The sequence below is a fragment of the Coregonus lavaretus genome (genome assembly GCF_964263955.1).
Source record: "Coregonus lavaretus genome assembly, chromosome: 24".
Classification (NCBI taxonomy): Eukaryota; Metazoa; Chordata; class Actinopteri; order Salmoniformes; family Salmonidae; genus Coregonus; species Coregonus lavaretus.
Window position 1 is genome coordinate 34159614 of NC_140011.1, and position 14615 is coordinate 34174228.

Sequence of the window (14615 nt, forward strand, 5' to 3'; positions counted from 1 at the left end):
ATCCTTACTGTAGGCTGTATGGAGGAACCACAGAGGAACATATAATCAGCGGGGGCCGGGCTAGTCAGGGCATGGCTCAGTATTAAACGTTAGTCTTTTTGTCAGTCATTTTTACAAGGAAAAAGCTATTTGACTGCAAAAATCTATATGCAATGGTAAAATATGTAGGTCTATAACCAAAGTATAGGCATGTATGTTAGTTTAAAGATTATTAATTGAACCTAAGTCTCTCATGTGAGAATTGGTGGCTCCGATTTATAGGCAACACCTCATCAGGACTGGGGTCAAGTCCATCTCAATTCAAATCCATTTTTTGATATACAATTATGGGCACATGTTCAATTTGAATTACATTTAGAAATGTACTGTGATTGTTAAGGAATCTTTCCCATGCTGTCATTTTGGTTTTGTGCAATTATGTTATGGAAATATTAGCCTAAACATCACAGGCAGAGAATTGATGTGCATCACTATGTAAAGTTATGCACAATAAGACAACACCTTTTTCTTTTACAGATTTACCTGCCAGTCCATTTACCTCAAACCCTGAACACTAGAACACTGAAGGCATATTCTTGGTGCCTTACCACATCATTTTGAGAACTGTAAGAATTTCTCAGTGTTCTATTTAAGCAATAAGGCACGAGGGGGTGTGGTATATGGCCAATATACCACGGCTAAGGGCTGTTCATACACGACGCAACGTCTGGATACAGCCCTTAGCCGTGGTATATTGGCCATATACCACAAACCCCCGAGGTGCCTTATTGCTATTATAAACTGGTTACCAATGTAATTAAAGCAGTAACAAGAAATGTTTTGTCATACCCGTGGTATATGGTCTGATATACCATGGCTTTCAGCCAATCAGCATTCAGGGCTCGAACAACCCAGTTTATAAATGTAAATATAATTGGGTGGATGGGAAAATTCAAACATTCCATGCATCTGCAACGCTTTAGGGAGTTCACTTAAATAGGTTATGGATGAGGGCAATGTAAACAAACGTACAGTATTTGCATCCACTAAGGAGGCATTTCTCGTTATAGAAAGGTAAGGTAAAATGTAGACATTTCTATGGCAATAAACCTAATGTAACCGCATGAACCTTTCAATATCTAATATAAATGACGTATCTACAGTATGGTAAAGCATATAGAGACCATCTCATTCATATTGCCATAAAGAACTAGCAAACAGAGCCTGAAATTCCACTAGAAATATTCGGATAGAATTAAGCCAAAAATAAAATACACATTCATCAACTGACCATGAGTCTTTCAATCTAGCTTTAACTAAAAAGCAATGTACCGATGTTCATTTTCACTTGCCACGATTGGCAGCACTGATACAGTCTCTGCTCCAAGCCAGATTAAGCTAGGTTACTTTACACTGTCCTCCAAACCAGATTAAGCCAGGTTACTGTACACTGTCCTCCAAACCAGATAAAACCAGGTTACTGTACACTGGTTAGGAAAGATACTCTGATCCCTGCCATTTACCTAGAGCTAGCCTAGCAGGGTGACTGGCAGAGGACATGATATGGGGCTTCTCGCACCCAGAAAGGAGGAGATGGAGGGAGGAGAGCCTGGAGGGACCCTCCATATTCTGCCCTTCCCCCCTCCACAGCAGCAGACAATAGCTCCTAAACCAGGGCAAGCCAGACGCCCTGACAAAGGCAGGCTGGCTCCTCCTCCCAAGCTTGCTGTTGCGGCCGGCAGTCCTTGCAGCTGGATAAACACAGCCCCAGGGAGGGCGGAGAGGGCCAGTGGATGTGGTCCTGACCCAGAAATTTGTAAAAAATGGGCCACGCCCATGGATAATAAGCCACACCGCTCTAGAGAACAGTGTTCCGTTAGCTGGCCAGTCATCACACCGCTCTAGAGAACAGCGTTCCGCTAGCTGGCCAGTCATCACACCGCTCTAGAGGACAGCATTCCGCTAGCTGGCCAGTCATCACACCGCTCTAGAGGACAGCGTTCTGCTAGCTGGCCAGTCATCACACTGCTCTAGAGGACAGCGTTCTGCTAGCTGGCCAGTCATCACACCGCTCTAGAGGACAGCGTTCCGTTAGCTGGCCAGTCATCACACCGCTCTAGAGGACAGCGTTCTGCTAGCTGGCCAGTCATCACACCACTCTAGAGGACAGCGTTCCGTTAGCTGGCCAGTCATCACACCGCTCTAGAGGACAGCATTCCGCTAGCTGGCCAGTCATCACACCGCTCTAGAGAACAGCGTTCCGCTAGCTGGCCAGTCATCACACCGCTCTAGAGAACAGCGTTCCGCTAGCTGGCCAGTCATCACACCACTCTAGAGAACAGCGTTCCGTTAGCTGGCCAGTCATCACACCACTCTAGAGGACAGCGTTCCGTTAGCTGGCCAGTCATCACACCACTCTAGAGGACAGCGTTCTGCTAGCTGGCCAGTCATCACACCACTCTAGAGGACAGCGTTCCGTTAGCTGGCCAGTCATCACACCACTCTAGAGGACAGCGTTCCGTTAGCTGGCCAGTCATCACACCGCTCTAGAGGACAGCATTCCGTTAGCTGGCCAGTCATCACACCGCTCTAGAGGACAGCATTCCGCTAGCTGGCCAGTCATCACACCGCTCTAGAGGACAGCATTCCGCTAGCTGGCCAGTCATCGCACGCGGCACAAAGGAGGGTATTAACCCGACACAACAACGCTCCCATCATATTCTGCCCAATTAGGCTGCATTGAGAGAGGAGGGGTACTCCACATACCCAAAAATAATACACCACAACTGAACCGAAATATAAAACTGAAAATACACCACCACCATAGCATGCTATGAATAGCATTTTTTTCCTTACTCACATGTAGGCAGGAGAGAGCGGCGAGGACCTGGATGTCTTAAGAACTTGCACTGGGAATTTCCAGCTGACAGGAGAACCGCTTTTCCATTTTAACGGCATGTTGTCACCAGCACGGAGCTACAGTGCAAACAACGGCAAAGACCATTTCCATGAACAGGCTTCCAGCGAGGGCTTCCATCCCACTCTGCCCACACGGATCAGAGGGAGGGAGAGCGGCAGCGGTGGAGTGGTACAGGCAGCAGCAGCGTTGGCAGCAGTAGCAGCGCAGGCTACACAGGCTTATGACACTAACGGCAGTAGTGAGAAGAAGCCAATGGATCGTATCTCCCGTGTCTACTGGGGCAACGGCAGCTCACAGTCATCTCTGTTACAAGGGGAAAAAGCCCTCCTGTCCTTTGAGGCTGTGCCGTCTCTAGCCCAGCAGCACAACAACAGTGCCACCTTGTTAAAGGAGCGGCGACTGCAGTGCTGGGCTTGTTATAGTGAGGGGTGGAGGGGAGGGGAGGGGTGGAGGGGAGAGGTGAGTAAGAGAAAGGGAGGGAAAAAAACAGCTCTGAGCAGAGGCTTAAATACAGTAGCTAGCGTCTCCCCACCCTCAGAGAGCAGTGCCTAAAATACCACTAGTTTACACTGGGAAATAAAAAGGAACATTTGTTATTTCTAACCACCAATGCATTAACTTTCCATCCTCCATTTATAACTAGTAATAAAAGCTCTACAGTGTGACTCGGACACACCCACATAGGCTAGGAGGCCAGGTGTAATTCCATGTGGGAGAGAGAGTATATCATAGAAATATAGTTATATTTCTACGGACAACTTGTCCCCCTACACCTTTGGAGGGAATCGTTATTCTCCACTCCAGACTTTTATCAAATATAAAAGATAAGCCTAATATGCAAGCGTGGCAGATTGTATATCTACTGGTATAGGCTATACAATGAAGATCCCATATCTCATTCCACTGGACCCTTGCAGTTAGATTGTGCCCTCATAGTCTGTCTCCTGCACGGCCGTCATCCATGGTGCCCTCTTATCAAGCAGGAACACAGAAGATCTCAAACGCATACTCCTCGCATTCTCATCTCCTTCTCAAAACCCATTGGATGAGAAGGTCAAAAGGGGCGGGACCTGACCTCCGGCTTTTTCATCCAACGGGTTTTGAGAAGAGAGAGGATGCGAGGAGTATGCAATTGAGATCGTCCCACAGTGTGCAGTAAGCCATGGCCTTGCCTGAGGCAGCTAGCTGATCAAGATGGAACACTAAAATACCTCTCCTCAACCTCTTTAGATCAACATTCACCCAAGCACTAAGAGCAAAATAAAAATCAAGAATAGAGCATTGTGCAGCTCATTTCCGCGATTACAGTCCCTCTCGTCCAAAGAGCTCTGAAGGCCCTGTCAAGAAGTCTAAAGCGATGTCATTTCCTGTGTGCTACTTCCTTTTGACAAGCCCTCTCTCTAGCCCTTTGTTTCAAAACACTTGTCAAATCTCTTCTACTCCCATCGTCATGAACAACTACCTCTTGTGGAACTTCTAAAAGTGCCAGCCTCAGCCAAGCTGGGACCCCTAGTCACCCCACTCCTGCTTTCTCACTGGAGCTTAAGGGAATGTCTTCCAACCTGCCCTTAACCCCTCCCTCTAGATTGACTCCTCAACATCTCATCCCATAACTACGGAGAATATCACAAGTAGAACCACTGCAGGTATTTTCACCGGAGCCATGATGTCTTGGGCCACTTCTTCACTGTGGAGCTCTTTCAAAAGAGGACACAGCCTGGTCTCTCAGGCAGGGTGGTCATGTGCTCGGTCTCTGTCTGTGGTTTCAGAGGATGACGGGGATAATATTTTCATGGGTGCAGATTAAACTGTATGATGGAGGTAGGAAGGACACAGACAATGGAAACCAGGGGATTAAAAAGCCCTTTGTCAGATGAGTGGGGATGGCGCTGAGCCAGATGTGAGCACATAAAAATGATGAATATGCGTCTGTCTGAGTGAACAAAGCATAGTTGAATATGTTCATTTGTACCTGCTCCACCTCCAATTAATAACAGAAAGTGAAGACACACACCAAGCCTTTCTCCAGATCAAAAAACTGAGCTTGTGTGCAGGTTATACTACACTGCACTACAGCCTGTATCTAGGGTACTTAAGCTGCTTCTCTTTATTTAGATGCAATCCTAAATCAAAACGGAGAGGGCAAACATCTAAACATGGTACTGGATCTGTCATGAAACTGGATAGTCCTAAATGCAGAGTTGCCCATTTAAAAAAGACTAAGCTAATTAGGCCAATGCAATTTCACAATCATTGTATGTTTCATCGTGAAACACTTCCCTTTTTCAAAAACAGAATGTAATCTGAACATTTATTGACTTCTGCCCTGCAAGCCACAACAACTGAGCAGTATTATGAAGAACAAGACAGGCTGGGAACAAAGAGGGGAGGCAGCACTGATAGCCTAATCCTCAAAAACCAAACTCTTCCAGCTATTACAGTGAAGCCTGACAATGGCTGCTTTTATCAGAGCCTTGATGAGCATCAATCTGTCGGCTTCTTTCAGAAGCGATTAGGGCCACTGGGGGAGGGGAAAGAGGAGAGAGGGAGAGAGAGGAGAGAGGAGAGAGAGGCGAGAGGAGAGAGGGGAGAGAGAGCGAGAGAGAGAGAGGAGAGGAGAGGCGAGAGAGGAGAGAGGTGAGAGGGAGATAGAGGAGAGAGGGGAGAGAAGAGAGAGGAGAGAAAGACAGAGACAGACCGACAGCGAGAGACTCCTGAGCTATGCAGACACACTGACCCAACAGCCCTGGATGACAGGCCCAAAGGCAGGAACACCCTCACTGTGCTGGAACACTGCTGTACTCTCTGTCTCTCACTTTAAAGCACACCCCATCACTATTCTAACAGGAACACACTGGACTAAAAGAACACATACAACGTATTAAAAGTGTTGACCATCCACATATTTGCTTGTCCATAAGATTGTTTTGCACATTGGCTTTGCCTGACATTTGTACTGGCCATTAGGTATGTGTACACGCCTATATGAGCATCAGGGGAATAGACAGCCCTCGTGACTGACTGCAGAACAGACACACGTATACCATCTACTGGACACAGAGGGAACTGTACCGTCTAAATGCCATACACACACTCAAGCAAGCAGCTGACTGCACATGCTGTCACCACCACACAGTGTGATTCCTCATCCATCCCAATCAGGATGATCAAAACCGTCATCTCATCTGACAGCTGTCACAGGATTGGTAAAACATTGACGACACCAAAGCGCAGAAACCAGAGAGCACAGCAGATCAACTCAATCAAAAGATGAAAAGTACATGTCAGTTATAAGTGATTCAGAATCGCTCTTCCTCTGCTGTGTGCATTTGGACATTGTAATAGAGCCATTTACATATTTACATTTGTAATTTAGCAGACGCTCTTATCCAGAGCGACTTACAGTAGTGAGTGCATACATTTCATACATGTTTTTTCTCCTCTGTACTGGTCCCACTTAGGAATTCAACCAACAACCCTGGTGTGACAAGCGCCATGCTCTACCAACTGAGCCACATCGGGACCAAGCTAATCCAACACTAGTGCTCAGCAATTAACCGAAATGTTGGTTATTTTTCAGTTTTTAAACAACTACACTGAACACAAATATAAACGCAACATGTAATGTGTTGGTCCCATGTTTCATGAGCTGAAATAAAAAAATCCCAGACATTTTCCATACACACAAAAAGCTTATTTCTCTCAAATGTTTGTGCACAAATTTGCTTACATCCCTGTAGTGAGCATTTCTCCTTTGCCAAGATAATCCATCCACCTGACAGCTGTGGCATATCAAGAAGCTGATTAAACAGCATGATCATTACACAGGTGCACCTTGTGCGGGGGACAACAAAAGGCCACTGTAAAATGTGCAGTTTTGTCACACAATACAATGCCACATATGAGAGTGCAATTGGCATGCGGGATCGTCTGAGAGGGGGTGGGGGTGCTGAGGAGTATTTATTTCTGTAATAGCGCCCTTTTGTGGGGAAAAACTCATTCTGATTGGCTGGGCCTGGCTCCCCTGTGGGTGGGCCTGGCTGCCAAGTGGGTTGGCCTATGCCCGCCAAGGCCTACCCATGGCTGCACCCCTGCCCAGTCATGTGAAATCCATATATTAGGGCCTAATACATTTATTTCATTTGACTGATTTCCTTATATGAACTGTAACTCAGTAAAATCTTTAAAATTTTTGCATGTTGCATTTATATTTTTGTTCAGTATAATTGACTGACTCAATTATTTGAATTCCATTTCGTTCTTTAATTTTTTTGTGAGCTCAATGTGAAGTTTCTGTAGAGATAAATCAGATCAAACCTGAACTGTGCGATGTTGTAGGGAGTTGTAGTTTCCAACAAGCAAATATTCTACATAGCTTAGCGCAGAAAACGTGGTAATTAACTACAATAACCATAACTCATTGCACGCCCGCTTAAACTTGTCCGTCTGTGCGCAGCAGAAGCAGTTGCTTCACGAGATATCTACCTGACAATACATTATCTAAGTGATTGATAGATGGTATTCAGCAGTCATAAAAGTATGCCTTATTTACTTTGAAGAACTATTAAAATAGTGATTTTGTCAGACAGCATAGGCAGCAGCTCTATAGAGATGACATGATGACTTGGAATGAAATAATAAAGTCATCAAATGTAATATACACAACATCTGAAATATTTTATTAAAGTAAAGTAATGTGAATAAATGGTTAATAAGTGATAAGCAGTAATGGGCAGTCACTACCATCATGGGACTTTTATTAATTGTTTTATTCTGTGTTGTGGCATTCAACCCACATAATGCATTGTGCATTTCATGTCAAAAAACAAATCGAAACAGAAATCGAAAACCGTGATAATTTTTTAAATAATCTAACTGAAACCGAACAGACCTCAAAAAGCACTAATAGTTCAGCACTATCTAACACAGAACAACCATGTAAAAAAACAAAAAGCAAGTGCCCTAAAACGTCATAGCTATGAAACAGTGCCTGGTTTGTTTCACATTTTACCACATTTTGCAAGGCTCAGCAATTATCAGAAAATGATCTGCATTTGTCGTTATCAAAGCGTTTCTGGGACGAGAAATAATCCTTCTGAAAGTGCTAGTTAAGAGAAACTCACCCAGTGTAGAAAATCACAAAGACTGAGGTAGCGAGAGCAAAAAAGGGGTGTTCGCCTGGCATCAGAGGGATGGGGTGACGAAAGCAGAGGCCCAGCAGGTGCTGAAGGCTGAGGACTTCTGCTGAGGAGTGCAGAAGCAGCAGCAGGCAGGGCTGACGAAGGCTCTCCTCAACACACCATGGATAGAACCATGCCCAAGGCCCTACAAAACTCTACCATAAGAACACTCTATGTATGTCTTTTCACATTCTGTCTTCTTAGTCATGATCCACTTTCAGCCAAACAATACAAACTCCGTCTAGGCCTAAATAAAACAAGCCAGGGAGCAGTAAAATAGAACTGCTACTAGAATTAGGCTTAGCTGGGTAATTGTTTACTGATTGTTTTACCTTTCTCATTAACGGTCAATAAAATGCATCTTTTTTAAACATCTTCAATGGGATGAGATTAGCCTCATCTGCACAATCACAGATGCCTTCACTTTGGACAGCCTCAGTCAGAGAATAAGGCATACAGATATAGGCTAGGTCACAGGGATCAATTCCGGGCAACAACAAAAAAGACCTTCACATAAAAAGACCTTTGACAAAACCAATCGTCACACCTTGTGGTTGAGGACAGAAGAGTTGGCTTTAGAAAACACAAACTCACCCCAGTGTTACAGGGTTGAATAGATACTGGATTTAGGTACTTGAGTTCATATGTGGGCAGCAGAAGCACAGCGGCGCATACGGATGTAGATTTGCCCATTGGCGTGCAATGACGCAACAGATGGAAGCTGGTGAAAAACAGCTAGGCGAACATGGGGGAACAAACATTGCCAACGGCACACTTTCCCATCGGTGTCCCTATACCGGGACGGTTGCTGCTCAATATGCGATATGTGACTAGAATGGCGTTGTAAACAACTTTCTGGGACATAGACATGTCATATGGGCAGAAAGCTTAAATTCTTGTTAATCTAACTGCAGTGTCCAATTTACAGTAGCTATTACAGCTAAAAGAAATACCATGCTATTGTTTGAGGAGAGTGCACAACAAAAAACACTTTTGTCTCGGCAACTGGTTTGATACATTCACCTCTGAAGGTAAATAATGTACTTACATTCAGTAATCTTGCTCTGATTTGTCATCCTGAGGGTCCCAGAGATAAAATGTAGCACAGTTTTGTTTGATAAAATCAATTTATATATTCAAATGTAGGAACTGGGTTCTACAGTTTTTTGTATGTTCTCTATAGTTATGTACTTGAAAACGTATAAATTGACCAATTCGGAACATTTTGGGAAAACTCCTGGCAGACTTAATACAAAATATTGTGCAGTGATGTAATCATTCACTGGATCAGTCTGAAACCTTGCACACACACACACACACAATGCTGCCATCTTGTGGACAACATCTAAATTACACCAAGATTTCTACATCACTGTCTGGCCTTTTTCTTGCATTTCAAAGCTGATGCAACAAAAAAGAAAATCCATGTTTTTTTGTTTGTATTATATTTTACCTGATCTAATGTGTTATATTCTCCTATATTAATTTGACATTTTTACAAACTTCAAAGTGCTTCCTTTCAAACGATACCAATATCCTTGCTTCAGGTCCTGAGCTACAGGCAGTTAGATTTGGGTATGTCATTTTAGGCGAAAATTGAAGAAGAAAAAAAAAAGAGTGCCTAGAAGAGTCAACTGTCCACCTCAATAGAAGGTTTGCTGGCCAACAACTGTGGCATCAGGAGTATCAACTTGCCAAGTGATACACTGACATTTCCCAGCTTTTTGGTACATTGTTACTACCTCCATCTGGACATTAACTTTACATTATAGTGATCCTCAGCACAGCATGAAAGAGAGAAATAAAACACCTCAACTCCCACAACATACACGCTAAAACCCAGTCAAGCTGCTGTATGGTTTATTCATTACAATAGCACTCAAAATAGTGATGCTATAGAGATGAAACTACTGTTGGTTGGGAGGGGGGGAATGATGACAAACCCATTATGTGTATAATAATTGGCAATCTGTGTGTTTGATTAACCCATCAACCCCTCCTCCATCAGCTTGTAGCCTTTACTCTCGCTCCACTGCACCACGTTGACAGTCCAGAGGCACACTCTCTGGCCAAAGACTGCCATTGCCTAGCAACCACTTCCTTGATGCTCGTTAGGAGGTGGCAAGCTGAGTGACAACAGAGGGGCATGCAGGTCCAGTAGGCTTCGGCGGTGTCCAGATTCTCATACCTTCATACCGTTTCTGTACCATAACGGGGTATACCGTATTACCGGCAGTGCAAGTCTTTCCAAACTTCCCATAGCGTATGCTAGCTAAATGCTAACAAGCGCAAGCGAACATAAACTAATTGCATGGACAGACAACCCAGCTCATAAAATTATACAACTATTTCAATAGGCTACTCAAAGTTTGCTACACGCACAAAACAAATAATTAGACAGCAGGGATCTTGATCCAGGAGGGGATTGACTGTCTCTGCTGTAACCAAGAAGCTTGATCTTGAAGCTTGAGCAAGTTAGCTAGCAAGATAGCAAACCACATGCTGGAGTCCTGAGCTGTAGAGAATCTTAGATAGTTAAACTTATAGTTATAAGATATTTAGCTGGCAAACAGTCGTAGTGAATTTCAATTGTAACTTGATCATCTCTCTTGCACAACAGTGGATCGTCACGTCACAAAAGCTTCCGTTTTCTCCGTGTGCTCTTTGTTAACAAACCTACCATGTGGCTGGCTCAATCAGCTGCTTTGGGGAACAGCTTCATAATGAATGAATATTGCAACAGGTGAAATGAAGAACGCAATCTGCTTCATCTATTAACGTAGTGCACAGGTATTTATTCAAAAATTAAAAATAAGCTAGATATTGTTTCAACGGTATTGAAAATCATACCGTGGGTATTTCAAAATACCCTGGTATACCGCCCAAGGTCAGGGCTCTACCGTGCGACCATTTTACTAAGTATGTGGCTAAATATGTTGCTGTGCGACCTGGAATTTTAATTTGCTGTGCGACCTGGAAAAATGTACGATTCCAGCTTTATTACCTCAAATATTTTCATTGTGCTCCTAAATGTCTGTGTGCACCCCTACATTTTTCAATTTAGGCGCACACGTGCTCCTTTTAAAAAAGGTCAGCGTAGAGCCCTGCCCAAGCCTATGGTCCAGCAGCCTCAAACTACTGCTTAGCTTAAAAAGTACTGGACACAATATAATAAGGAAATACAAACTTTACAAAAGGGAAACAAAAAAAACACATGACTGAAGCATTGCCCATTAATACCGGTTGTTGTATTTATGGTCATGAAAATGACTGAAGGCAGTATTAAGTTAGACGTAACAACCGCTACTTGTTTGGTGGAAAGAAATACAATTTGTAAAAATAAAAAAAACAGTATATTTCAGTAGTCAGAGCTCACCGTGCTAATATACCATAGGTCAAAATGCACTGATGCAGATTCTAGTTAGAGATAAATCTGTAACATTGTGTCATGAAAGCATTTCCAGTTGAGGCACTCCACTAAAATCTTCATGAAGTGCTCCGAGAAGACAAAATCCCTGAACAGCTGCAGCAACACATAGGAAGGCACAAAGGACAGGGGCTTAGAGAAGCCTCGCTGACACTACACCAGCACCAAAGAGGACACAGAGAAATACAGTCATGAGAGAAGCATAATTTATGATCCAAAATTGTCAACAGTCATGATGTTGTGAGTAATCTCCCCTGGCGCTCCACAATCACACAACTTCCTAATTCATTAGCGTTGCCGATTGTATCTGGCTTACGGATAAAAATCCACTAACAGCTTGAAGTAAGGCATTAGTCACCTGGTACAAAAACAACACGTCCCAAAGAGGGGCCTGGAGACAGGCCCAAAGAGGCAGCCATTTACCCAGCAACAGGGGGACAATGACGGCCCTCTGACGGACTGAGTCATGGATACATGCTGTAACCCAACCTGAATCACTGCTGCAGCACAGTCAAGTTAGCCCACACACACACACACACACACACACACACACACTGAGCTGCATGAACACTCCATACTTAGTCCATGTCTTTGACTCACTTTAAGACGTAATCATGAATGTTAGTTAACAGGCGAGTTAAGATAGAAACAGAATATTGCAAATGATGTAAGAGTATTTTTGTTTAAAACTACAATTTCCATCTCTGTCCGTGAGAAAAAGAGAACAGACCTGACAAAAATAGGAGATCTTCATATATTAATTAAGAGATGAGAGAATTACTAACGTGTTGCTGAAATTGCACAGTAAAGACCTTAAGTTACACGTTCACACATAACATGAGAAAATCCGGAACAGCTAAAATGAGCCACTTCAGAGGAAAGTGAGGAACGTTGAATGATTGTGTGTATAAATGCAGAAGAAAAGTTGGACATACATTGCACAGTACCTGTCGTGCAGTCCGAGGGACATCGTCTCCCCTCTGTGTACAGGGTGCTCCATGCCCTCGCCAAAACCACACCTCTGAAAAACAGGTGAACAATACAATAATGATATTGTCAGGGCTCTTCAAAGGACATTAAGACGATAATACAATCAACAACCCCTTCGCCCGTACACATGAATAGCCTAAAGAAAGTTTGTGGAGTGTTTGGAAAATGAAAGACAGGTTCAGTCCTTTCTCACTTATCCACTGTCACCTTCTGTCCAAGTGAAAGCCGAAGCTCAGGGCTGCGAGACCGCAAACTGAAAATGGGAGATGGACAATCTACACTACTTTAACAGTTGTCACAGTGCTACCCCGCTTGCCAACACTGACTGACTCCTAGCCAAACCCTGTTCCGCTGTTTAGTTTCAAAGTCATAAAATGCAATAGGCTACTCCCCTCCTTTTGTGCATTTGTTTTCAAACTCGCATTTTAAACTGGGTAGTTTGGGTCCTGGATGCTGATTGGCTATAGGATGTGGTATATCAGACAATATACCACTGGTATTACACAAAAATACTTGTTTACTGTTCTATTTATGCCAGCAACCAGTTTATAATAGCAAAAAGGCTTGGGTGATATACCATACAGGTTTTTTTTTCGAAATACCGACGCCACTTCTTCCAACTATAAGTTAAGTATTACTTTAAGAAATCTAAGATGTGTCAAATAAAGTATATCCAGCTCTGGGCTCCAGCTATACATTTGGTTTGATAACTTGCTAGCTAAGTGGCTAGATGTCAAGATCAAGCTTCTTGGTTACAGCAGAGACGTTCAATCCCCTCCTGGATCAAGATCCCTGTGTCCAATTATTTTTGAGGGAAATAGCGGCCCTTGTGTGCACTTCCGGTAATACCGTATACCCCGGTATGGTACAGAAACGGTATCACCGTATGAAAATGTGGATACCGCCCAACCCTAATAAGGCACCTCAGGGTAGAACCCTGCACAGGCATGAATTTTAAGACCAAACCCTACCCATGCCCGCGACGTTCAGGCCCTACCCAGGCCCAATTGCCAAATTTAAGGCCCGGCGCTGCCCGAAACCCTAAATAATGTCCTCCTTTATTAAATCCATTAGCTGCTCTTCTCGGTCTGTCACTCGCTCCCTGCGCGCGGCTCACTCTGCTCAAGGTGCTCGGAGTCTGAGTATACATAGCAACAGCTCCGATTGCGCTGCTCTGCTCAATGAAGAGACATGAGAAAGCAGTTAGCTACTTTTTCACTCTAACTCAAGGAACATTTTCATTTTTCTGTGAAATAATCTCTCCTTTCTTACATATGTTATGATCTTAGTCAGATATACAGTGGGGAGAACAAGTATTTGATACACTGCCGATTTTGCAGGTTTTCCTACTTACAAAGCATGTAGAGGTCTGTCATTTTTATCATATGTACACTTCAACTGTGAGAGACGGAATCTAAAACAAAAATCAAGAAAATCACATTGTATGATTTTTAAGTAATTAATTTGCATTTTATTGCATGACATAAGTATTTGATCACCTACCAACCAGTAAGAATTCTGGCTCTCACAGACCTGTTAGTTTTTCTTTAAGAAGCCCTCCTGTTCTCCACTCATTACCTGTATTAACTGCACCTGTTTGAACTCGTTACCTGTATAAAAGACACCTGTCCACACACTCAATCAAACAGACTCCAACCTCTCCACAATGGCCAAGACCAGAGAGCTGTGTAAGGACATCAGGGATAAAATTGTAGACCTGCACAAGGCTGGGATGGGCTACAGGACAATAGGCAAGCAGCTTGGTGAGAAGGCAACAACTGTTGGCGCAATTATTAGAAAATGGAAGAAGTTCAAGATGACGGTCAATCACCCTCGGTCTGGGGCTCCATGCAAGATCTCACCTCGTGGCGCATCAATGATCATGAGGAAGGTGAAGGATCAGCCCAGAACTACACGGCAGGACCTGGTTAATGACCTGAAGAAAGCTGGGACCACAGTCTCAAAGAAAACCATTAGTAACACACTACGCCGTCATGGATTAAAATCCTGCAACGCACGCAAGGTCCCCCTGCTCAAGCCAGCGCATGTCCAGGCCCGTCTGAAGTTTGCCAATGACCATCTGGATGATCCAGAGGAGGAATGGGAGAAGGTCATGTGG

At 43.8% G+C, this 14615-nt stretch overlaps 1 protein-coding gene across 3 annotated transcripts in view; it reads right to left on the reverse strand.

Annotated features, from left to right (window-relative positions):
• LOC311100175 (kelch-like protein 13) overlaps positions 1–14615 on the reverse strand; it is a 67649-nt gene that overhangs the window by 48954 nt on the left and 4080 nt on the right. Inside the window, exon 2 of one of the 3 annotated variants that reach the window (XM_084140979.1) lies at positions 12454–12527. The exons of 1 other annotated variant lie outside the window; for it this stretch is intronic. In XM_084140979.1, the coding sequence (XP_083997105.1) occupies positions 12454–12506 (53 nt within the window). In that variant the 5' untranslated portion in view covers positions 12507–12527. Of the gene's footprint in view, positions 1–12441; positions 12528–14615 lie in introns of all 3 variants that reach the window. One more of the 3 variants, XM_084140978.1, reaches the window with a different exon arrangement.